This window comes from Chlorocebus sabaeus, chromosome 11 (genome assembly GCF_047675955.1).
Source record: "Chlorocebus sabaeus isolate Y175 chromosome 11, mChlSab1.0.hap1, whole genome shotgun sequence".
NCBI classification, from domain to species: Eukaryota; Metazoa; Chordata; class Mammalia; order Primates; family Cercopithecidae; genus Chlorocebus; species Chlorocebus sabaeus.
Window position 1 is genome coordinate 27,879,509 of NC_132914.1, and position 26,475 is coordinate 27,905,983.

The 26,475-nt window shown below is 38.5% G+C and overlaps 1 protein-coding gene across 5 annotated transcripts in view; it reads left to right on the forward strand.

Moving 5' to 3' along the window:
* Positions 1-26,475, forward strand: part of LOC103218789 (liprin-beta-1-like) — a 144,975-nt gene that overhangs the window by 60,220 nt on the left and 58,280 nt on the right. The window contains exons 1-3 of one of the 5 annotated variants that reach the window (XM_073020575.1): positions 1,219-1,661; positions 15,449-15,547; positions 16,668-16,873. In XM_073020575.1, coding sequence (XP_072876676.1) covers positions 15,484-15,547; positions 16,668-16,873 — 270 coding nt within the window. In that variant the 5' untranslated portion in view covers positions 1,219-1,661; positions 15,449-15,483. Of the gene's footprint in view, positions 1-1,218; positions 1,662-14,799; positions 15,548-16,667; positions 16,874-26,475 lie in introns of those variants that run through there. The other 4 variants (XM_073020574.1, XM_073020572.1, XM_073020573.1 and 1 more) reach the window with 4 other exon arrangements.

Below are 26,475 nucleotides of genomic sequence, written 5' to 3' on the forward strand. Positions count from 1 at the left end.
GACGGAATCTTGCTCTGTCACCCAGACTGGAGTGCAGTGGCGCCATCTTGGCTCACTGCAAGCTCCGCCTCCTGGGTTCACGCCATTCTCCTGCCTCAGCCTCCCGAGTAGCTGGGACTATAGGCACCCGCCACCACGCCTGGCTGATTTTTTGTATTTTTTTAATAGAGACGGGGTTTCACTGTGTTAGCCAGGATGGTCACAATCTCCTGACCTCGTGATCCGCCCGCCTCAGCCTCCCAAAGTGCTGGGATTATAGGCGTGAGCCACCACACCGGGCCGATCTTGGCTTATTGTATGAACCTTTTCATCAACTCTCTTCTGGTTATTCGTAAGCATTAATAGCAGAGAGCCAGAAGGCTCCATTTCCTTTTACCTCATCCTATTTTCCTTGCTGTTTCATTTATTTGATTACTTACTAGCTCTGCCTTTTTTTATTTTGTGGCGTTTCATTTTAGTGAACCAGAGAAGTAACTTTTACTAATGTATTGTCATTAATACGCCCTCTTTTATACTCTGCCTTACAATCCTCTTTGAGCGGCTGTTCCATTTTCTGAATGTGCGTGTGCATGTGTGTGTTTGTGTTTGTAAGGGTGGTTAAAATAACAAGTAGTGTATTATTTGGTTTATAAATATTTGGTGAGCCCTTAGTATGCTTGAGGTTATGATAGAGAAATAAAATATCTAAGACAATATATCATGGTTGAAGGTGTTTGAAAATTTTATGTTTTAAATATATGGATAAAAAATGGAAATGTTTTGTTATGGAAAGCTTCAAATATATAAAAATATAGATAGAATACCCAGCTGGGTGCAGTGGCTCACACTTATATTCCCAGTATTTGGGAGGCTGAGGTGAGCATATTGCTTGAGCCCAGGAGTTCAAGACCAGCCTGGGCAACATGGCGAAACTCTGTCTCTACAAAAAATACAAAAATTAGACAGGTGTGGTAGTCCCAGCTACTTGGGAGGCTGAGATGGGGGGACTGCTTGAGCCTGGAGAGGTTGAGGCTGCAGTGAGCCATGTTTACACCACTGCACTCCAGCCTGGGCGATAGAATGAGACTGTGTTTCAAAAAATATGTGTATAGCTAGATAGAATAGTGTAGTGCACCCTCACATACCATCACCCATTTTCAACAATTGTCAACTTATGGCTAATCTTGTTTTATCAATATCTTTACCCTTATTTTCTTCTATTTTATTTTAAAGCAAATTCCAAATGTATCATTTCATCCATGAGTATTTTGCAACTTGGCTCTACAAAATAAGGACTCAAAAAAGATAAGTATAATAGCATTATTAATAACCTTAGAATGACAGTAATTCCTTAATATCAAATACACACTGTTCAAATTTCCAGTTATACCATCCATTCTAAACTTATTTTATAGTTTTTTTTTTTTTTTCTTGCTCTGTTACCCAGGCTGGAGTGCAGTGGCACTATCTTGGCTGTCTGCAATCTCTGCCTTCTAGTTTCAAGTGATTATCCTGCTTCAGCGTCCTAAGTAGCTGGGACTACAGGTGCATGCCACCACGCCTGGCTAATTTTTGTGTTTTTTGCAGAGATGGGGTTTCACTATATTGACCAGGCTGATCTTGAACTCCTGACCTCAAAGGATCTGCCTGCCTTGGCCTCCCAAAGTGCTGAGATTACAGGGGTAAGCCACTGTGCCTGACCGTATTTTACAGTTTGAAGCCTCCTGAGGAGGCTGAGTTGGGAGGATCACTTGAGCCCAGGAGTTTGAGGCTAGCCTGGGCAATATAGCCAAACCCCATTTAAAAAAAATGTGTGTTGTAACATTAGATATCACCCCTGCTGCCAACACCCCTGACCTTTTCTGGTTTCATTACTTCCCCTGCCCTTGTTTTGCCCTTTGCAAGTTATTCTGAATTAATTTTCTAGGGATGTTAGAGCAGATTGGTGGTGAGAAGGGTTTGGGCTCATGGAGTGGGGAGGAAAAAAATACGCGATGACAGGTACGTAGCAGGGAACCAGAAAACAAGGAGGGTTGTGTTTAAGAATCTCTAAAATGTTGCAGACATACGGACCTTTAGTGGTTGAGGTTTAAAGGGAGAGATTTTTTTGAATTAAAACCCGAATGGCTTCTTCAGAGCTGTTATTTTTGGATCAAAAGTAAGAAACTGAGGCATGGGGAGAGGAATTCTGCCCTTATTTTTTACTTTGGTAGCCAATTTCCACCTCATCTGGGCAGGGCTTGTTGTCCCTAGGAGGAAAGGCCTCAGCGTGTGTGTCTAGTGATTGAGTGCGCCTTGGAGCCAGTGGGCGGGCTTGGAAAAACACTGATTGCTGGGCCTGCCCCTGAAGTTTCTGATTAGCAGACCTAGGGTGGGGTCCAGGGATTTGCATTTCTTTCTTTCTTTTTGTTTTTTGAGATGGAGTCTGGCAATGTCTCTCAGGCTGGAGTGCAGTGGTGAGTGGTGCAATCTCGGCTCACTGCAACCTCCACCTCCCAGGTTCAAGCAATTCTCCTGCCTCAACCTCCCAAGTAGCTGGGACTACAGGTGTGCATCACCACACCTGGCTAATTTTTGTATTTTTAGTAAAGACAAGATTTCGCCACGTTGGCCAGGATTGTGTCAAACTCCTGACCTCAAGTGATCCACCCATCTCAGCCTCCCAAAGTGCCGGGCTTACAGGCGTAAGCCACCATGCCTGGCGGGATTTGCATTTCTTACTAGCTCACAGGTGATGCTGTTCCAAAACGCAGACCTAGTAGTGCCTGCTTCTCCCTTTTGATCTGTTTTGTTTTTTATTTTAAATTAATTTTTTATGAGTACATAGTAGGTGTGTGTCTTTATGGGGTACATGAGATATTTTGATACAGGCATACATCACATAATAATCACATCAGGGTAAATGGCATACCTGTCACCTCAAGCATTTATCATTTCTTTGTGTTATGGACATTCCAATTATATTATTTTAGCTATTTATAAATGTACAGTAAGTTATTGTTGACAGTTTTCACCCTGTTGTGCTACCAAATATGACCTGTTTTTAGGAGAGTTTCTCTTTGCCAAGATTGTATTGCTGCACACATTGGCAATCATTGTGTAATTGATTAACCTTCTGCAGCAGCTTCTTCCTGGAGAAAAAATTAAAAACTAAACTGTTGAGAAAGGTATGAGTAATTTGTGTGAAAACATATTCTATTTTCATAATGACCACAGAATACTGTGGCATTCTACCAGCCTACTCGAATATATGTGAACATTTCTCCCTTTCTCTGAAGATTTCTTCTTTTAAATGTCTTGGTTTCAGTGAATTGTATCTATCTTGGGTAAGAAGTTCAGGGTTCTCTTTCAAACCCAAGCATTTTACCTAAAGAAAGCTGAGAAAGCTAGGACAGATGAATTCTCACAAAAGTTTGAAAGAAACTTGCTAATTTTCTTATGGCCTTTCTTTTCCTCACAGAAATTCTGGGTAGCCAGCCTGACCTAAGACATCAGTCAGCAACCCTGCAAAAAATTACAGTGTCCTGCCAACGCTTTAGCCACCACACCCATCACACCCATGGCTGGAACTTTCCTTGATATTTCACCTCATTCAAATCTGCTCTAAATGGTTCCTGACCAAACCTGAAATATACCCTAAACATACTAACAAACTTCTTTTGGGTCTTTTTTTTTTTTTTTTTTTTGGTCTTTTACTGTAATGTTTGAATCTTATCTCCAAGAGCTTGCTTATCTAAAACTTTCCTAAATTTATTTTTATTAACCCATTGGAATAATAAACCACTAGCCTGAGAACTCCTGCAAACAGAGCTCATTTCACTGTTTACATCAACCAACAAGTAAGAGGCTTCTCTAGTTTGAACTATGATTTTGAACCCCAGCTTCACTCCTTTGTTGTGGTAGTGATTAATATATTTCCTGGTACCTTTTTCTTTAGCAAGTCATTCAAAGAAGCATATATTAGCTACTTAGAATCCAGAAATAAATTTACTACTTTGTGAGAATTACTGGATGGTGAAATTTTTTTTCTTTGAGATTTTTTTTTTCTTTTTATTGAGACAGGGTCTTTATCACCCAGGCTAGAGTGCAGTGGCACAATCACGGCTCACTGCAGCCTTGAGCTCCTGGGCTCAAGTGATCCACCCACTTCAGCCTCCTGAGCAGCTGGGACTACAGATACTTGCCACTACACCCAGCTTAGTTTGTATTATTTTTTGTAGAGACAGGGTCTCACTATGTGGCCCAGGCTGGTCTCAAACTCCTGGGCTCTAGTGACCCTCCTGCCTTGGCCTCCCACAGTAGCGGGATTATAGATGTGAGCCACTTTGCCTGGCTTGGATGGCAAAGTTATAATTTTCTAAGTGATTTGTCCACCCAAAGGACTCAATTATAGCTAGCAGGTTTCTGGGTAAGCAAAGAATGAATGAGAAGAAATGGAGCTGAGTATTCTGAGCCTTTTATTTTGAACCTTAGGTTCATATAATTGGATTATTCATGATCCTTGATTTGTGACATATTGTCATCATAGTCTTAGATGCAGAGGTCCATGAATGTCCTACCTCATTCATTATTTAGTTCATTTTTAAAGTGGGATTTCTATTTCTAATTTCTAACCATCAGCTTCTCTTTCCTAATGTTTCAAATACAAAAGTTTTATTTGGAAAGTAATCCTAGGAAAGACAGAGAAATAAAGAAGAGAACTGATAAATGATGCATTATCAAACAAGTTACCACTCTGAGTAGATCTTAATTGTCTGAATAATTCTGGGAACCAATGTGGATTACGTGAATCAGAATTTTCTCTTTCTAGGGGAAAGTGTGCTGGAATATTTAAAGCTGATAACTTTAAAATTTAAAGGGACATTATCTGGCATTTTCAGACCACCATATGCAATGGCAGAGAGCTCCTTGAAATCTGGGACAGTTAAAAGTTGGGCTGGCATGCATGGAATTAGAGGGCACCAATTACATCTGCCTTAGTTAGAAGCTAAACAGTATTATTAATGCATATATTTCAAAGGAATTCCTGATTAAGTTATAAATGAATTTTATGCTTTCAATATTTAGCCAACAATGAATGGTTCTTTCCTAGTTAAAATAAAGAACTTAAATGGGATTGACATTGGGATTCTTAATGCCTGACAAGCTTTAAAGACCATTGCATAGTTTGATGAGTTTTGGCAAATGTATAAACTTGTGTAATCTATATCTCAATCAAGATATTGACCAGAAATTCCACTGGTGTCTCCTTTCAGTCACTCACCATTTTTTGTAAGTAATTCTTGCTCTACCTTCTATCATAGGTTTCCGGTTCTTGAATTTCATATAAAAGTATCATACAGTACATGGTCCTTTCTGTCTGGCTTCTTTTGCTCAACATAGTGTTGCATGTATTATTTGTTCCATCTCTTTCCTGTAGAATGATATTCCATTGTATTAGAATAATATTTCATTATATTAATTATGTGAGGAAGCCCAGGGAATCTTCCTCTCAGAAATGTTTTTGAGGATTTAAGAAAGTCTTTTTATAGACCAGGGGATATTCTAGAGCTTTTTTATTTAGCCTTTTCATTTAAAAAAATACGTTGACCTAGCCCTGAAAATTAACATAGCTTTATCAACACAGGTGCCTGCCAAATTAGGCTGCCTCTAAAACAGCTCCAGCCATGGGCAAGGCAGAATTTTAATAAATATGAATAGTCTATTCTTAGTATTTCACCACTTCAAGTTGTGTGTTTCTTATTCTTCTGTGTAGTTCTTCAAAACCCATTTGAAATTTATTGAAACTGATTCTGTGGCCTTGCATATATGCTTTATCCTGGTGAATATAACGTGTAGACTTGAATGTATATTCTGCATTTGGGTGTTTTGTTCTATAAATTGAATTAGGTCAAGATGGTTAATAACATTGCTCAAATCTTGTGTGTTACTGAGTTTTTTCCCTACCATATCTATCAATTCAAAAGAAGGTTAAAAAAGAACAAATGATAGATGGGACAAACAGAAAAGAAATAGCAGGACAATAGACTTAAATCCAACCTTATCAGTAGCCTTCAATCCAACCAGGTCAACCATATTTATATTACGTTAAATATAAGTGGATTAAATTTGTCTAATTCTTCCTTAATATTACCAGTTTTTGCTTCATGTATTTGGAAGTTCTGTTATTAGTTGCAAAAACATTTGTGCTTGTTATGACTTCCTGATGAATTAACTCTTATCATTGTAAAATATCTTTCTTTCTAGTCATGCTTCCTGATTTGTAGTTTTTTAATATACCTGCTCCTGCTTTCCTATGCTTGCATATGTATGTTATCTCATTTTTCATCCTGTTACTATTATATCTCTTTATATTTAAAGTCTGTATTAACAGCACGTGATTAGGACTTAAAAACTAATCTGATGGTCTCTGGCTCTTATCAGTGTTTATTCCATTTGTACTTAATGTAATTTTTAAAATGTCATTAAAAATTGTTTTATTTCAGTAGCTGTAGGGGTACAAGTGACTTCGGTTACATGGATGAATTGTATAGTGGTGAAGTCTGGGATTTTAGTTCTCCTGTCACCTGAATAGTGTACATTGTACCTAATAGGTAGTTTTCCATCCTTACCTCCCTTTCACTCTCCCTGCTTCTGAGTCTCCACTGTCCACTCTGTATGCCTTTGCATACTCTCTCTTAGCTCCAACTTATACAATACTTAATCTGATTATTTATATGCTTCAGTTTGAGTCTACTACCTTGGCTATTGATTTTTCTTCCTCTTATGTGTCTATTGTTCCTTCATTACATGCCTTTGGATTTAATAAAATTGAGGCTGAGGCTGGAGGGTTGTATGAGCCCAGGAATTCAAGACCAGCCAACTGGCAATATAGTGAGAGCTTGTCTCAAAAAACAAATAAAAAGTAAAGATTCCGTGAATTCATATTCTCCACAACACTTGGCTATGTCAATTTTTTTTCACTGATTGGGTATAAAACATTATCACATTCCTTTAGATTCCTCATTTACTAATGCTATTAAGCACCTCTTCATATTTTTATTAGTTGAAAACATTTCTTCTGCCAAATGATTGTTCATATCCTCATGCCTCCCATTTTTTTCATTGATTTCTAGGAATTCTACACTTGGAATACCACTGAACTGGACCACTTATATTTGACTACTTTTAACTTATTAGAGAAATCTTTGGCCTTTGAGTCTATCGCCAGTTCCTGACTACCTGTTTAATTTGCAAAACCTTCCAAATTGGGCCCCCTTATCCTACTCCGTTTTTCCCCTTAGCACCTACCACCTTTGCCATGTTACATACGTGTTTATTGCTTGTATGTACTGTCTTTCCCTTAGTAGTACATGCAGGCTGCTACATGATAAATACAGAGATTAAGAGTTAGCATTTTGAACTTTCAAAGCAATTTAAATGTTGTCATAATATTTTTATTAATGAAGGGATTGGTCTCCAATGAATTGGAAACGTTTTTAAAAACTAGTTCTTCACGACTTTGAAAAGCATGGTCTAGATTATCTCATACCTTCACATAATAGCATTTGAAAGGCTCATTGAACAGAAGAGATAACTCGGTAACTATTATACCTGTCGGACTTGAAAAAGTGTTTATGCTCTACACGAAATATAATTGCTAACAAAGACGAATTTTTTTTCTGATTTAGTGAGAAGGTATGTTTTTCTAACTAACATGGACATTACTTTGTGTTATTGGTATTCCCATGTTTATAGCTGAGCCTGGTATGTGTCTCTTTGTTTTATGTGCACGTATATATAAATATATCTATACAAAATACTTTTTAAAAATTATACTTTAAATTCTAGGGTACATGTGCACAACGTGCAGGTTTGTTACATAGGTATACAGGTGCCACGTTGGTTTGCTGCACCCATCAACTTGTCATTTACATTAGATATTTGTCCTAATGCTCTCCCTCCCCCACCCCCAACCCCCAACAGGTCTGGGTGTGTGATGTTCCCCACCCTGTATCCAAGTGTTCTCATTGTTCATTTCCCACTTATGAGTGAGAACATGCAGTGTTTGGTTTTCTGCCCTTGTGATAGTTTGCTGAGAATGATGGTTTCCAGCTGCATCCATGTCCCTACAAAGGACACGAACTCATCCTTTTTTATGGCTGCATAGTATTCCATGGTGTATATGTGTCACATTTTCTAAATCCAGTCTGTCACTGATAGACATTTGGGTTGATTCCAAGTCTTTGCTATTGTGAATAGTGCTGCAATAAACATACATGTGCATGTGTCTTTATAGCAGCATGATTTATAATCATTTGGGTATATACCCAGTAATGGGATGGCTGGGTCATATGGTATTTCTAGTTCTAGATCCTTGAGGAATCACCATACTGTTTTCCACAATGGTTGAACCAGTTTACAATATCCCACCAACAGTGTAAAAGTGTTCCTATTTCTCCACATCCTCTCCAGCACCTGTTGTTTCCTGACTTTTTAATGATTGCCATTCTAACTGGTGTGAGATGGTATCTCATTGTGGTTTTGATTTGCATTTCTCTGATGGCCATGATGATGAGCATTTTTTCATGTGTCTGTTGGTATGAATGTCTTCTTTTGAGAAAAGTCTGTTCATATCCCTTGCCCACTTTTTGATGGGGTTGTTTGTTTTTTTCTTGTAAATTTGTTTGAGTTATTTGTAGGTTCTGGATATTAGCCCTTTGTCAGATGGGTAGATTGCAAAAATTTTCTTCCTTTTGTAGGTTGCCTATTCAGTCTGATGGTAGTTTATTTTCCCATGCAGCAGCTCTTTAGTTTAATTAGATCCCATTTGTCTATTTTGGCTTTTGTTGCCATTGCTTTCGGTGTTTTAGACATGAAGTCCTTGCCCATGCCTATGTCCTGAATGGTATTGCCTAGGTTTTCTTCTAGGGTTTTTATGGTTTTCGATCTAACATTTAAGTCTTTAATCCATCTTGAATTAATTTTTGTATGGTGTAAGGAAGTGATCCAGTTTCAGCTTCCTACATATGGCTAGCCAGTTTTCCCAGCACCATTTATTAAATAGGGAATCCTTTCCCCATTTCTGGTTTTTGTCAGGTTTGTCAAAGATCAGATGGTTGTAGATGTGTGGTGTTATTTCTGAGGCCTCTATTCTGTTCCATTGATCTATATCTCTGTTTTGGTATCAGTACCATGCTGTTTTGGTTACTGTAGCCTTATAATATAGTTTGAAGTCAGGTAGTGTGATGCCCCCAGCTTTATTCTTTTGGCTTAGGATTGTCTTAGCAATGCGGGGTCTTTTTTGGTTCCATATGAACTTTAAAGTAGTTTTTTCCAATTCTGTGTAGAAAGTCATTGGTAGCTTGATGGGGATGGCATTGAATCTATAAATTACCTTGGGCAGTATGGCCATTTTCATGATATTGATTCTTCCTATCCATGAGTATGGAATATTCTTCCATTTGCTTGTGTCCTCTTTTATTTCACTGAGCAGTGGTTTGTAGTTCTTCTTGAAGAGGTCCTTCACATCCTTTGTAAGTTGGATTCCTAGGTATTTTATTCTCTTTGTAGCAATTGTGAATGGGAGTTCACTCATGATTTGGCTATTTATCTGTTATTGGTGTATAAGAATGCTTGTGATTTTTGCACATTGATTTTGTATCCTGAGACTTTGCTGAATTTGCTTATCAGCTTAAGGAGATTTTGGGCTGAGACGATGGGGTTTTCTAAATATACAATCATGTCATCTGCAAACAGGGACAATTTGACTTCCTGTTTTCCTAATTGAATATCCTTTATCTCTTTCTCTTGCCTGATTTCCCTGGCCAGAACTTCCAACACTATGTTGAATAGGAGTGGTGAGAGAGGGCATCCTTGTCTGGTGCCAGTTTTCAAAGGGAATGCTTCCAGTTTTTGCCCATTCAGTATGATATTGGCTGTGTGTTTGTCATAAGTAGTCTTATTATTTTGAGATACGTTCCATCAATACCTAGTTTATTAAGAGTTTTAGCATGAAGCATTGTTGAATTTTATCAAAGACCTTTTCTGCATCTATTGAGCTAATCATGTGGTTTTTGTTGTTGATTCTGTTTTTATGATGGATTAGGTTTATTGATTTGCATATGTTGAACCAGTCTTGCATACCTGGGATGAAGCCACCTTGATCATGGTGGATAAGCTTTTTGATGTGCTGCTGGATTCGGTTTGCCAGTATTTTACTGAGAATTTTCACATTGATGTTCATCAGAGATATTGGTCTAAAATTCTCTTTTTTGTGTGTGTGTCTCTGCCAGCCTTTGGTATCAGGATGATGCTGCCTCATAAAATGAGTTAGGAAGGACTCCCTCTTTTTCTGTTGATTATAATAGTTTCAGAAGGCATGGTACCAGCTCTTCTTTGCACCTCTGCTAGAATTCAACTGTGAATCCATCTGGTCCTGGACTTTTTTGGTTGGTAGGCTCTTGATTATTGCCTCAATTTCAGAGCCTGTTATTGGTCTATTCAGAGATTCAACTTCTCCCTGGTTTAGTCTTGGGAGGGTGAACATGTCTAGGAATTTATCTATTTCTTCTAGATTTTCTAGTTTATTTGGGTAAAAGTGTTTATAGTATTCTCTGATGGTAGTTTTTATTTCTGTGGGATCAGTGGCGATATCCCCTTCATCGCATTTTTTATTGCATCTATTTGATTCTTCTCTCTTTTCTTTTTTATTAGTTTTGCTAGCAGTCTATCAGTTTTGTTGATCTTTTCAAAAAAGCATATATTGATCTTTTCAAAAAAATTGATTAATTTTTTGAAGGGTTTTATGTCTTTATCTCCTTCAGTTCTGCTCTGATCTTAGTTACTTCTTGCCTTCTGCTAGCTTTTGAATGTGTTTGCTCTTGCTTATCTAGTTCTTTTAATTGTGATGTTAGGGTGTCGAGTTTAGATCTTTCCTGCCTTCTCCTGTGGGCATTTAGTGCTATAAATTTCCTTCTACACACTGCTTTAAATGTGTCTCAGAGATTCTTGTATGTTGTGTCTTTGTTCTCATTGGTTTCAAAGAACATCTTCATTTCTACCTTCATTATTTGCCCAGTAGCCATTCAGGAGTCAGTTGTTCAGCTGCCTTGTAGTTGTGTAGTTTTGAGTGAGTTTCTTAATCATTAGTTCTAATTTGATTGCATTGTGGTCTGAGAGACAGTTTCTTATAATTTCTGTTCTTTTGCATTTGCTGAGCAGTACTTTACTTCCAATTATGTGATTAATTTTAGAATATGTGCAATGTGGTGCTCAGAAGAATGCATATTCTGTTGATTTGGGGTGGAGAGTTCTGTAGATGTCTATTAGGTCTGCTTGGTGCAGAGTTGAGTTCAAGTCCTGGACATCCTTGTTAACCTTCTATCTCTTTGATCTGTCTATTAAAGTCAGTAGGGTGTTAAAGTCTTCCATTATTATTGTGTGGGAGTCTAAGTCTCTTTGTAGGTCTCTAAGAACTTGCTTTATGAATCTGGGTGCTCCTGTGTTGGGTGCATATATATTTAGGAGAGTTAGCTCTTCTTGTTGAGTTACTCCCTTTACCATTACATAATCGCCTTCTTTGTCTCTTTTGATCTTTGTAGGTTTAAAGTCTGTTTTATCAGACACTAGGATTGCAACCCCTCCTTTTTTTTGTTTTCCATTTGCTTGGTAGATCTTCCTCCATCCCTTTATTCTGAGTCTATGTGTGTCTGTGCACGTGAGATGGGTCTCCAGAATACAACGCACTGATGGGTCTTGACTCTTCATCCAATATGCCAGCCTATGTCTTTTAATTGGAGCATTTAGCCCATTTACATTTAAGGTTAATATTGTTATGTGTGAATTTGATCCTGTCATTATGACGTTAGCTGGTTATTTTGCCCATTAGTTGATGCAGTTTCTTCCTAGCATCAATGGTCTTTACAATTTGGCATGCTTTTGCAGTGGCTGGTACCAGTTGTTCCTTTCCATGTTTAGTGCTTCCTTCAGGAGCTCTTGTAAGGCAGGCCTGGTGGTTACAAAATCTCTCAGCATTTGCTTGTTTGTAAAGGATTTTATTTCTCCTTCACTTATGAAGCTTAGTTTGGCTGCATATGAATTTCTGGGTTGAAAATTCTTTTCTTTAAGAATGTTGAATATTGGCCCCCACTCTCTTCTGGTTTGTAGGATTTCTGCTGAGAGATCCGCTGTTAAGTCTGATGGGCTTCCCTTTGTGGGTAACCCAACCTTTCTCTCTGGCTGCCCTTAACATTTTTTCTTTCATTTCAACCTTGGTGATTCTGACAATTGTGTGTCTTGGAGTTGCTCTTCTCGAGGAGTATTTTTGTGGTGTTCTCTGTATTTCCTGAACTTGAATGTTGGCCTACCTTGCTAGGTTGGGGAAGTTCTCCTGGTAATATCCTGCAGAGTGTTTTCCAACTTGGTTCCATTCTCCCCATCACTTTCAGGTACACCATTCAAATGTAGATTTGGTCTTTTCACATAGTCCCATATTTCTTGGATGCTTTGTTCATTTCTTTTTAGTCTTTTTTTCTTTAAACTTGTCTTCTCGCTTTATTTCATTAATTTGCTCTTCAATCACTGATACCCTTTCTTCCACTTGATCGAATCGGCTATTGAAACTTGTGCATGCATCACTAAGTTCTTGTGCCATGGTTTTCTGGTCCATCAGGTCTTTTAAGGTCTTCCCTACACTGTTTTTTCTAGTTAGCCATTCGTCTAATCTTTTTTCAAGGTTTTTAGCTTCCTTGCAATGGGTTAGAACATGCTCCTTTAGCTCGGAGAAATATGTTATTACCAACCTTCTGAAGTTTACTTCTGTCAACTCATCAAAGTCATTCTCCATCCAGCTTTGTTCCATTGCTGGTGAGGAGCTGTGATCCTTTGGAGAAGAAAAGGCAATCTGGTTTTTAGAATTTTCAGCTTTTCTGCCCTGGTTTCTCCCCATCTTTGTGGTTTTATCTACCTTTGGTCTTTCATGTTGGTGACCTACAGATGGAGTTTGGTTTAGATGTCCTTTTTGTTGATGTTGATGCTATTCCTTTCTGTTTGTTAGTTTTCCTTCTAAGAGTCATGTCCCTCAGCTGCAGGTCTGTTGGAGTTTGCTGGAGGTCCACTCCAGACCTTGTTTGCCTGGGTATCACCAGTGGAGGCTGCACAACAGCAAATATTGCAGAACAGCAAATATTGCTGCCTGATCCTTCCTCTGGAAGCTTCATCCCAGAGGGGCACCCACCTGTATGAGGTGTCTGTCGGCCCCTGCTTGGAGGTGTCTCCCAGTTAGGCTACACAGGAGTCAGCGACCCACTTGAGGAGGCAGTCTGTCCATTCTCAGAGCTCAGTCACCATGCTGGGAGAACCCCTGCTCTCTTCAGAGCTGTCAGATGGGAAGTTTAAGTCTTCAGAAGTTTCTGCTGCCTTTGTTCAGCTATGCCCTGTACGCAGAGGTGTAGACTATATAGGCAGTAGGCCTTGCTGTGCTGCAGTGGACTCCACTGAGTTTGAGCTTCCTGGCCACTTTGTTTATCTACTCAAGCCTCAGCAATGGCGGGCACCCCTCCCCCAGTCAGGCTGCAGCCTTGCATGTCAATCTCAGACTGCTGCTAGCAGTGAGCAAGGTTCCGTGGGTGTGGGACCCACCAATCCAGGCATGGGAGAGGCTCTCCTGGTCTGCCAGTTGCTAAGACCATGGGAAAAGCACAGTATTTGGGCAAGAGTGTCCCGTTTTTCCAGGTACAGTCTGTCATGGCTTCCCTTGGCTAGGAAAGGGAAATCCCCCAACCCCTCGCCCTTTCTGGGTGAGATGATGCCCCGTCGTGCTTCGGCTCACCCTCAGTGGGCTGCACCCACTGTCCAACCAGTCCTAATGAGATGAACCAGGTACTTCAGTTGGAAATGCAGAAATCACCCCTCTTCTGCATCAATCACGCTGGGAGCTGTAGACCAGAGCCGTTTCTATTCGGCCATCTTGGAATGGAGCTACAAAATACTTTTTAAATGAAAGAGAATGCAAGCCACTTAATTATGTAATTCAGCTTAATCCCTTATGCTCTCAGTTTTCATGTTTTGAGTTTCCCATACTGGAGTGTGGTTATTAAATGTGTGTCCTATTTCTTTGGATGGTGCACTGGCTGAGTGTGTGAGTAAATTTTTTAGAATGACCTAGGTTCATAAACTAACTTGTTGATTCCTTGTTTTCTGAGTAACTGTAGATACATACCTTGAGGATTCTCATGCTGTAGTAGTTCCACAATAAATGGTGGTGATATTTTTCACCTTTGGAAGTGAGTAAAGTTCTAGAAAATCCTTAGGTGAAATGATTTTAAATCAAAATAATATTTTACAACAATTATATGGCATTATGGTAGAATGAATGCACAATTGGGAACTAATCCAAGAAGCTTATACCAGAACTATACATATATTTGTGAAAATAAAGTGGTGAGATTTGGCTGCTTGGAAACAGAGGGCAAAGGTTTCTGTGAAAGAGAATATGCCCTTTATTTCCCAGGTATTTGTTCTATCACAGTATATATAACATAGTAAGAGCTTTATTTGGGTGCTTAGTCTGGTACCTGAAATGCGTTAGTGAATGTTGAAAATCACATTATCTTGACTTTTTTCTGTCAATGACCAATTTTTTTGCAAGCATTATCTCAATATAATTTTTAACTGGTAAACCAATGAGTAGATTGTGACACAATTTCAGCATCAGTTCATATTCGCATAGGATCAGGTAAACAGAAATTATATATTATAGTGGAAGTTGCTAACCTAGGTTAGCAACTGAACTTGACTATATTTACTTTGTTGTGTTTCCATGCAAAAATCAAACGTCTTTGATCCCCATTTATAAAGTGGAGATGAATTTACACATTTTATAAAGCTGTTGACTAAGGATTATGGATAATTTATGTAAATGTGTAGGAACCACTATAGGCACTTAATATGTGATAGCTATGGCTCTATTACAAAAGGTTTAATATCAGTAGGGGTGTATGTGTGTGTTTGTGTGTGTGTATACATATGTGTAGTATATGTGTTAGTGAATCCTTTTCTTAGCCAAATCTTAAGCTCTTATACAGAAAGAAAAAAAAAAACGAAATTAAGAGAACAGAGATTGGGTGAGGCTGGTAAAGGGAGAAAGGAGTCTTGTCTGGCCAGTGCTTGTCATGCCCAGCAAGCTTCCATGGCCATCCCTGTTGCCCTTTACAGAGGCCTAGAGTTCTAGAGAACAGCATGGAAACCATGCTAGTGGATTTTAAACACCTCAAGTGCAAGAATGGAATCTTCTTTATTAACTGATACAGGTATCACATGTGGCCTTGCACTGAGTAGGTGATTGACCACAGCTTACTACTCCACTACTGAAGTTTTTGCTCCATGTTTGACTACACAACAGAGTTATCATTTGAAGGAGAATTAGGAAACCCACTAGCAAGCCTGTGTCATTTAATGGATGTAATAATAACATCATTTTTTTTTCCAGATCTAGGTTGGAATTTGCCCCTGACAAATAAGAAAATGAGGAGTGATGCAAGCGATATGTTGGCTGCAGCATTGGAGCAGATGGATGGTATCATAGCAGGTGATCTGCATCCTGTGAAATACAGAATCACAACATTTACTCTGCTCACTTCAGTTTTTCACTACAACTTTCATATTATCTTTTTACTTGATTTTCATTTTTTAGCCCTATGTCTTTTGCTTCCCTGTAATTTCGTTTTTGTTCCCCTTCTCCATTTTCTGCCAGCATTATTCTCAAACATTATTTTAAAGTATCAAAAATTCAAGTTCCATCCTAGGTTTCTAATCAAGGATAAAGAATCTGCATGTCAGGTGGTTCTGGTGTAGGTGGTCTGTGGGCCATACTTTGAGAGACACTGCTCTATCCAGTAACCATGAATGTTCTGATCTGTTTTCCTGAATTCAAAATTCACTTTCCACCGATGACTCTCTTATCTATTTTTTTTTTAAGAGAGGAGGTCTTGCTCTGTTGCTCAAGCTGGAGTGCAGTGGCTATTTACAGGCACGATTGCCTGTGAATAACATGCATAGTGCAACCTTGAAATGCTGGGCTCAAGCAGTCTTCCCACCTCAAGTTCCTGCAATTACAGGCACGCACCACTGCACATCTATTTACCTTCCCAATTCTTTGCCAAGCTTCCGGTCCCTATCTCTAATTTCCAACCAGATGTCTCTCTGGAAAAGTCCTATAGGCACATCAGCATAATCATTTAACACATTGAGCTCATTATCTTTCCTTGGAATTTACTCTAATAACCTTTATCTGGGTTCATTTCATAACCCTTCATCCACAGTTTTTCTAAGCCAGAAATCATTTGGTCCAGTATTGGTCCAGAATGAACCAGTTCTAATATTTGTATTTTCTGATCTTCCACTTTCTTATCCATGATCCCACGATGCCAGCACACCTCACACCAAAGCCCACCAGGCTCTTTTTCTTTCTATACCCCTTGATTGGCCTCCTTGTTAGGAATTGCACCATGGATATTTACCATCAACTACATGGTTTTAATTCTTGCACCATGTAAATCTGACTTGGAGAGATTTATGTGATTGAATTCTCTTTTTTCTGTTTCTTTTGATTGTTCCTTACTGTGACTAGACTGGTTTACCACCTTTGGCTTTGATATTTTTATCTAACATAAATCCCATTGCTCTCTCTGTGATTTTGTTTAACTTAGGTTCTAAGGCCCTGGAATATTCCAATGGGATTTTCGATTGGCAATCTCCCACCTCTCCATTCATGGGAAGTTTGCGAGCTCTGCACCTTGTGGAAGACCTGCGTGGATTGTTAGAGATGATGGAAACAGATGAGAAAGAAGGTTTGAGATGCCAAATCCCAGATTCAACAGCAGGAACGCTTATTGAGTGGCTTCAGAGTCAAATGGTAGGTGTCTGCCTGTTGTAAATTCTGTATTATGAATCTTTTGTTGCTGATTCCAAAATTTAGAACATAGAATAGCTGATTAGAACAAAAAAAAAGTATAGGGCAGCAGATGTGCTCTATTGTATTCCTTAAGATATCTTAATTTTCTTTTGACTCTAAGGATAACTTTCTAAAAAGTGCTATTAGTGTACATTTTATAAATACCAACAACAGGGCACCTGATTCTGCCCATAAAAACAGACTGGCTTTTAGATTGTGCTTGAATGACCTACTGTGGCTTAATCAAATAGTCCTATAAGGGAAAGAATCTTGCACATGGGAGATGATTTCTCAGTTGTATTGGGTTATTCATCATAAAGGACCCAATGGCAATGCTAAGTGGAAAACATAATGAAAGACATTCAAAAAGCCACAGCGGTTTCCAGCAGTATTTGACCTGAAGTGCCATCTGGTGGTTTATTTCAATCTTTTCAGTTCCACTTCTTGAATTAAATTGTGGATTTGGGCCTTTAACCCATTTACGCATAGTGTTCCATTATTGGAACGCTAAGCTTGTGGGAGTTATTTATATCCTACTGCTCAAGGTCATTGCCAAGTTCTAATTTTTCACAGAAAAATTCGCACCCTCCAGCATAAATGGGTTAATAGTGTTACTCATTAAACAATGAGGCCTCTTTCTAGGCATCCTTCTCAAAAATTGATGATGTGGCAGAGCTACCCTTTGTCTGGGTACAGTGGTAAATACCAGGGTTTTAATCTGTGATGAACACATAAAATCTAAAGAGTGTCACAAAAGCAGATTCAGTGGAGGACAGAGGAAAGGAGATATTTTGTGCTTAAAGGATATTCAGTTTTCAGTAAGATGCACTAATACACTTATGAGTTAACTGTGTTTATATAAAAACTAATGAGAATTGTATGAAAGAATTGTAATCTACTTTTGGATCTGTTTTTGAAAACTGCTTGCTTTGGGAACCTTAAGAGTACATCCTACAGCTAAAACATTTTCATAGGATGTGACACAGCCACATCCTCCCAGCCAGTCCTGTGCTGAATACTCTGTGTTCCCACCTGGTTTACTTCTGCATTTCTGAGTGCAAATAGTAGAATCCATCCTTTAGCGGGTGTGCAGCTACGCAAACTTGACCATTGGTGATATTTTACTTGTTAAAACACATAATGCCTTACATTATACTTTATATTTCCTCTGCAAATTTCTCCTCCAGAGATTTAAAGGTCCAGGTTTGCTAATTTCTTTGGGGATTGCTTCATGCTCTGAAATTGGTGTTTCCTGGCATATTCCTTAGTCTATTTCAATGTCCTATCTCACCCCTTCTTTACTCCATGTTCTTCTGACCATTTAGCATGCAGTGAAAAAAGGAATTTACTATTGTTAGAAGAACCTGTTTCTATCCTACACCCAGAGGCCACCAATAGCAATAGTAGCCTAAGCATACTTGTAGTTCAATTTTTGACATGTGTGTAAAACATTTCCATTAACATGTGCTTAATCTGTTCTGTGAAAGTATGTCCAGAAATGATAAAAAGTAATGATGATTACATCTGAATATAAGTTAGATCATGACACTCACGCCTTTTTTCAGAAACTGCCAATGGCATCACATCTTAACTCAGAGTAAAAACCACAGTGGTTACTGTGGGCTACAAGGCCTCGTAGGATTTGCTCCCCATGACTTTCTGACCTCATCTCTCATCACACATCTCCTTATTCACTCCACGCCAAGCACATTGGCTGTTTCACTGATTCTTACACGTGCCAGGTACACTGGCCTCTGAGCCTTTGCACTGGCTTTTCCAGGCACTGGCTTTTCACTCTGCCTGGAAAGCTCTTTCCCCAGATGTTTGTATGGCTAGCTCCCTCATATTCTTCTGGTGTTTACTCAAAAGTCCTGCTCTCAGTGAGGCCGTGCGTCACCACCCTAACTAAAATTATACCCATTTATTCTTTGTCTTACATCTCCCCGCTTTATTTTGTTCTTAGCATTCACCACTTTCTTATGTACAATGTATTTGCAATGTTTATATAATTTATTTTCTGTCTTTTCAACTGGAATGTAAGCATCATGAATCTGATTTTTGCCCTTAGTTTTAAAAAGTTCCTGGATCCCTAGTGCTTAGAAGAATGCCTGGCTCAGTAGTTATATTTGTAATGAATGATGCTCCATGGATGATAAAGTGGAATGCACGTTTAAATGAATGGAAGTTGTTTTAAATTTATTCCTTGGATGGGTAATGTCTTGTTAACCAATGTTTTTAGTTGCGTTCTATCTTATTATTTGATATTTTAACCGTAAGAATCCATAAAATGACAAATATTTTACAGAACTAATGAAGATTCAGTTTTTATCCTAAAAGTAACAATAACAAAATAAACTGGATGTGGATCCAAAGAGATAAGAGACTTTTGTTGATGTTGCTAAATTTATTTATATCCATTTAACTTATTTATAAGAATTCCTCACCTTGACCCCAACCTTTCAAATTACGTGTGTTTTCTTGAGCACACAGAGAATGACAGGATGAAAGAAGAAAGGCAGCAAAAGGCAAAAAGAGCAGGACAGGCTGTTTGGAACCATAAAAGCATAGGAGTGAAATTGAGTTGTCACCACACACCTACCATGTTAGACTTTATTTCAGAACCAAAAAGCAACTTGGGCCAGCATTGGGAATCTAACAAGTAGAAGATTATATGCTTATAATTAGTGATTGGCTGATAATATTAGATTTTTCCAATTTAATATTTCAGAAGTTGGGATGTGTTTTATGATCTTCAAATGCAGATATGTATACATTTTAGCTCAGATCCATCCTCCTTTTCTCTCTCCCTTCTTTCTTTTTTTTTTTTATTGAGATACTCAGAATAGTCCATTTTCGAGACAGAAAGTACATTGGTGACTGCCAGGAGCTCAGGGGAGCAGGGAATGGGAAGATAATACTTATTGCACATAGAATTTCAGTTTTGCAAGATGAAAAGAGTTTATTTAGATGGATGATGGTGATGGCTGCACCATCACCACTACTAGCACTTACTTCAGTGGTAGTAAGTGGTACTTACTACCACTGAACTATACACTTTAGAAGGGTTAAAATGGTAAATTTTACATATATATTTTACCACAATACAAAATTAAAATTGATGGCGTCCTAGAATTTAAGGAACACAGAATCCTAGCAAATTCCCCCTTCATATTAAACATGGGAAAACTGCCCAAATAACAATAAAAGAGATTGTGAAGTTTAAAAAAAGGAAGCGGTTAATGATAAGGCAGGACTGCATCTAGGCAGTTTCAAATGCAGGCTGTAGTAACAGCAGACCTGAATTTTAATGTTGGCCCTAACTCTTCAAAGCTTGTATGACCTTGTGAAAATGTCTGAAGTTCTGTGTCTTGCTTTTCTCATCTGTAAAATGGAGATGATGGTTACTGCCACTTAGGATTGTAAGGATCTTATGAACTAATGTATGTTGATGGCTTATGAATACGCCTGGAAAAAGGCTAGTCAGAAAGGCAATACTGAAGAGTAGAGCATAGAGAAGAGAATAGAGGGAAAATGTTTAACACGATCCCTTTGCAATAAGGGAAAGAGAATTGGGTTCAGTTACAAGGGGAATGAAGTTACAAACCACCCATACATAGTTCACTTCTTGTGACAAAAGAGTACAAACATTTCTCAGACTAAGAGAAGCTTCTGGAATATTTTGGAAAAACTTAAATTCAAAAATTTTTGGAAATAATTATATATCTGTTATTATTAACATATATATAATTATTGTTCCATTCATGTTTAATGATGGCCAACTTGAGAAGCCCTGTACTTTAAGATGGATACTAACCTTTTCATTAGTGCAACTGGGCATTTGCAGTTCCAATGATCATTTTGCCTGGGTTAGGGAGATCCCTTGGTTTCTTGTAGGATGCAGGTTATTTCTTTACTACTAATTGCTACTGCCTGTTTATTTCATATGATCAGACACTGAATGTGATCAAATACCAACACTGGTAACCTGTTACCATGAAGGGACATTAAATCTATAAGAATGAATTTATTAGTATAGGTGTAGGCTTCTGGAAATGAACAAATTTCTTTTAAAATTCAGAAGTGTATCTCCTGTGATTGAAAGAAAACTGTAGACTATGACATATTTGTTTAGTTACTGAGGCTGAATTTTCTGTTTTGATTGTGAGCTATTATAATGTGTGAACACAGATATTAATAATGGAGAATTACTTGCTTTATGAGGCTCCAGATTTAAGAAGGCAAATAGAAAAATATGTCTAATTGTTTGAGTCAAGCAAGTAGTTATTTACTTTAGGTCTAACTTGATGAGTTGCCCTAGAACATTCTTATAATGTTTTTTTAACTGAGGATCATGACCTTGATCCATATCAGCAGTGGATCAGGTAGTGAAATCCCAAAGGTGTCTGACTATGTGGCAGTTTTAATTATGAGGCCATCTCAAAGTCAGCAGAAATTACAAAAATACAATTTTCAACAAAGTGAGTGAAATACTAATGGTGAATGCTAATGGTAATAACTCCAAAGCAGGCATCATCACCCAGGAGATAGATAGAGTGTAAACAGGGGAAATGAGGTGTTCTGGACTGGCTTCAGACCTGTTAAATCATCATAGTACATGTCTCTCTTATTTTTACATTAAAAGTTAAATAATATTAATCCCAAATATGTATTTTTAAAAGTTACTATAAAAATAAAAATACTCATAACTTAAAGAGTTCAGCCATGGGATGTGCTCTCTGCAGGGTTGCTGGCTGTTCTCCCTGAGTCCCTGACTTCGAGCCCCACAAAGCAGTCCCCGTCCTACCACCTTCCAATCCCTGCTGCTTTCTGACCGGCTTTGCTTTTCATCTGTGCCTCTAGGAAATGTTTTCTCAGCCTTTGGCAAACAAGGTACATCTTAAGATTGTATCCCGTAGGTGATCACAATTATCTGAGTCATGCGGTGCCTCACTGAGACGTCCTAGCTAAAATTAAGCTTCAAGTAAATTCCCATGGAAAGTATTCACAGACACAGAAAAACAAATTGACCAAATCAGCAGAATTCTTAGTTTACAGAGGTAAAAGATATACTTTTCATGGAACCCTAGGCCACTGGTATTTGTTAGGATTGAATGGAAAGAGGTTTCCCTGTTCCTTTAGGAAAGTGAGTTAAGAAAGAAAAAGTGACAAGAACAATAGGGACTTTTTCTTGGTCCCATGTTATCCTTCCCAAAATAGAAGACAGATTCCTTCTCTAGATCTCTGTATCCTGTCACACGTTGCTGGCTTTCAACAAATGTTGAATAAACAAGTGAATGAAGATATTGAATGAATGAAGTTGCTGCTGTACTGGGATAGGAGCCGGGGCTTTGCTTCTAGGGACACTGGGACCTTCTTTTTCCTCTGTTCTCCCCAAATTCAGGGGACTTAGGTGTACACCTATGACTAGGCTAATATTATTGTCTAAACATGTACCCTCCGCTTGCCCACTGTGAAGCTCATGCCCTTATTCCATCACACCCAGTGAGAAGACAGGGGAGTGGAGTACTGCCGCTGCCTGGTTGCTTGGTTTCCAGCATCGCTGATATCATGTTCTCTGACTCGTTGGACAGTAGTGGTGTAAGATGCCTTATTATGGTATTGAACTCAAATGCAATATAACTGCTCTTCATGGCTGAAGGATTCAAGTCTTAATCTGTCCTCCCAGTTCAGAGTCTAGTGCAGAGCAGGCATGCAGTAAACGTTTGCATGCGTGGCAGACGTATAATTCTGAGTACAAAATGCTGTCATAGTAGTTATTTCTTTTGGTAACTAGAGATAACGTTTACTTAAAGGAGATTTCATGGGCTGAGCCTTACTTTTCCTTTCTTGATACTGAATGTTTAAAAACAGGATTATGAAATCAAGACTGTGTGATACTTTTAATAACTAGTTTTAAAAATAAGTATAATAATGACTGGCTGGAATATGGTATGTGTGTGTATTTGTGTATATGTAGTATTACTAATCCAGCTATGTTGTAATATTTGTTGTCCTCAAAAAGGGGGCTGTTTTCTTTTCCCCCCATTTTAATTTAGGTACTTACCATTCTGATTTGGGAAGTTTTTACTCTCAAAATTACCTTCTGTTTTAGAAAATAAATAAGCATAATTGTGGCAAATCACTGCTTGTATGTTGATTTTGGATTTAGACAGGACAGCAGAACTCAGGAAAGAACAAAGTGAAACAAAGGGGAAACAGGGAAGACAACTGTAGACCAATGCAAACCAATAGAACCCAGAAACTCAAAGGAAAACACAGCGTGATGTTACAAGTAAAAACAGCGGTTGAGACTCCTACCTTCCGTGAATTAATAACTCTTGAAATGGAGTGACGAGTACATGGGGTTTCATTGTGCTCATTTCTCTACTTTACATCTATTTGAAATTTTCTGTAATAAAAAACATTTTTTAAACAGACACAAAGGAAAGATGTTAACATTTATTACATCTTTACGCTTGATTGTAATACTTGATAATTAAAAGGAAGTTGTTATAAAAAGAAGGCTTTCCACTTAGATGGTGAAGGAAAAAGTAGATGGCATTCTGATGTTATGTGTAGCACCTGCCATGTAGAGTCAGGGAATTCGTTTTCCAGGTGAGGTTCCTGGCTAGCTCTAAGATTCTGTAATTATATGAGGGATAAAGCTTTTCAGATGTGCTTCTCCCCATCATGCCAGGAAAACCTGGCAGAAGCCATAAGTTCCTTAATTAAATCAAAGTACCAATGTTACAGTTGAGTTAGATCTCCCTCTCTGACTCTCCACACACACTATTGGTTGGATACTGTACTGTTGAAATCCCCACGTTGATTCCAGTTTCGACTTAGCTGAATTGGATGTGGTCAGTAAAAGGTTGCACCATGAGCTAAAGTAGAAAGATGAAGTGATTTAGGCTGCTCTTCCGTGCTTTGAAAGTCAGATTGACTCAACAGGAGTTTATACTTAAATACATTTTAAATTAGGTGCTCAGAATTTTATAAGCACCGTGGAAGAATCAAAAGAAATGTAAGACAGTTTTGCACTGAGAAACTTAGGCTGAGTGACCAACTCACATAAAATTATTAGTCATCCACCTGAGGCAGAATAGGATGAAACACTAAAGAGCACAGTTTAAGACAAGACCCAGGTCAGCCAACAGATGGGGAAAGGAGAATGGCACAATGGAATGAGGAGGAGGTAGAAATGGGTTATGAAAGATGGATTGACCTGAGAGGGAGGAGTGGGAGGTGAGTAGAGTGTTGGGTACAAAACCTTGGGATAGTTGTTGTAAAGGAAAATGGAAGAAAGCTCATTAAAAGGAAGAAATGGAAAATGATAAGTAGAAGTGGTGATTACAGGTCCCAGTGAAACAGGAAATCAAGGTTCCAAACTAGAAGTGGAATGATGAGCTTTCAGGAAGGAGTTAAGAATCAGTTCTCCCAAGCCTGCAGGAAGAAAGAAAGGAAAGAAATAAGAGGTAATACACACTGAGGAAGAAAGTGTCTAGGGGAGCTCACACAAGATGGCCTTAACTATTGTCCATTACAAAGGCTCTGAGATCACCTCCTAAACATAGTGGGAAGAGAGAGTACAGGCTTGGGGAGAAAGGAGCCAGTCTAGACAGAGGTCAACCATGGAGTGCATACCAGATTATAGAGGACACATAAATAAAGACCCACTGAGAAGCAAGAAGGCCAGATCAAAACCAAACTTGCAGTCATCTTTTATTCAACCCGTGTTTATTGAACACCTGTTGTCATTCTTCCATTCAACAGACATTTAGTTATCACCCACTGTGTGTCACATGCCAAGGCAAATCTACTTGCAAAGAATGCAGAGTCTATTAGAAGAGAGAGACATGTATGCAGTCAAGTCTAACCTTAGTGCATTCAGAGTAACGCCTGCTGTAATGAAGGTTCATCTAGATACTGTTGCTGGCACATAGTAAACAGTGAATTCAAGGAAGACCTCACAGACCAAGCCCTAATAGAGGTGGACCTTAAGGAATGGGGAAAGAAGAAGAAAGGGTGGGAAAAGACGGTCTGTGCAGAAGGAGTAAAAGTAGTGTGTGAGAGAGCATGCCATATATAGGGAGGTTTTGGGTGACCTGGTAGGTAGAAGAATATGGGAGTTGGAGGAAGAATAGAGACAATAGGGTATTTACCTAATGGTTCTTACTGCCAATATTCTTAATACAAAAGAAACAAAATTGGCAGAAATATAAACACATGTGGCCAGAACAGTCTTTACCTACTTAACACAAGGATGTAACACTGATCGCTCTTAAATTCTGCTTTATGTTCCTATAGTGAGTTTTAATATACTAAACTACCCTTGAGCATTATGAGTGCTTGTAAATATCAGTACAGTATTCAGAAACGTAAATATGCTCATTTTGAGTCAATTTTCAGTATCTGTTTCTATTTGGGGCTAATTTTGGAGAACTGGTTTTGGAACACCTCACTTCCATATCATACAAAGTAGCTTGGGAGGAAACCGTGCTCTCTTCTTGCTATAATTTCCTCCAACCAGAAGAAAGATCATTTTTGTTTTGTTTTTCTTAAGACAGGGTCTCGCTTTGTTGCCCAGTCTGGAGTGCAGTGGTGCAAACACGGCTCACTGTAGCCTCCACCTCCCGGGCTCAAGTGATCCTCCTTCCTTAGTCTCCAGAGTAACCAGGACTACACAGGCACACACACCATGCTTGGCGGTTTTTGGTGTTTATTTTTTTAGACAGAGTCTCACTCCATCGCCCATGCTGGAGTGCAGTGGCACGATCTTGGCTCACTGCACATGCTTGGCTGTTTTATTTATTTATTTGTTTATGTGTTTATTTTAGAGATGGGGTCTCACCATGTTGCCTATGCTGGTCTCAAACTTCTGGTCAAAGCAATCCTCAGCCTCCCAAAGTGCTGGAATTATAGGCATGCACCACCACACTTGGCCAGTTTTGCTTTTTGTCCTCACTAAACAGCAGTTGTTGGTTTTTTTTTTTCCCTACTTAGTTAAACATATCTGTTTCTAAAATATTATTACTTGTATGGGATTTTAAAAACAGATGTCTGTTTTTTCTGGTTCTAAATTTGAAGGTATTATTTTCTTTTTCAATTGAACCCTGGGTGGCCCCATCTAACACTTTTGAATTTCAACTGGCTTTTATTTCTATTGTATTTGAATGAAGAATCAGGAAATTCTATTGGGATTACATATTTTATGGTTATGCTGAGATTATGAGAGATACTGCCTACACTACTGCATATATTTCAAAATGATGTTTTTAGGTTTTCTGTTCTTGTGAGCCTCTTTGTGTGTCTTTCATGACTTGCATATGAGACAGCTGAGGAAGAAACAATCTATATGTCGTTTCTCAGTCTATACTTCCTTTGGCATTTATACCATGCATAAATATGCCCAAATATGACTTTTTAAAAAAAAAAAGCGTGTGGGGCATGAGGGAGGAGAAGAAATAGTAAGTAAGCATCAATATACGCAGAGCATTGAGCCAGATGCTGGGGAGGTTACAAAACAATTTATAGGCTCTGCCCTGGAATAGATGGTAACATTA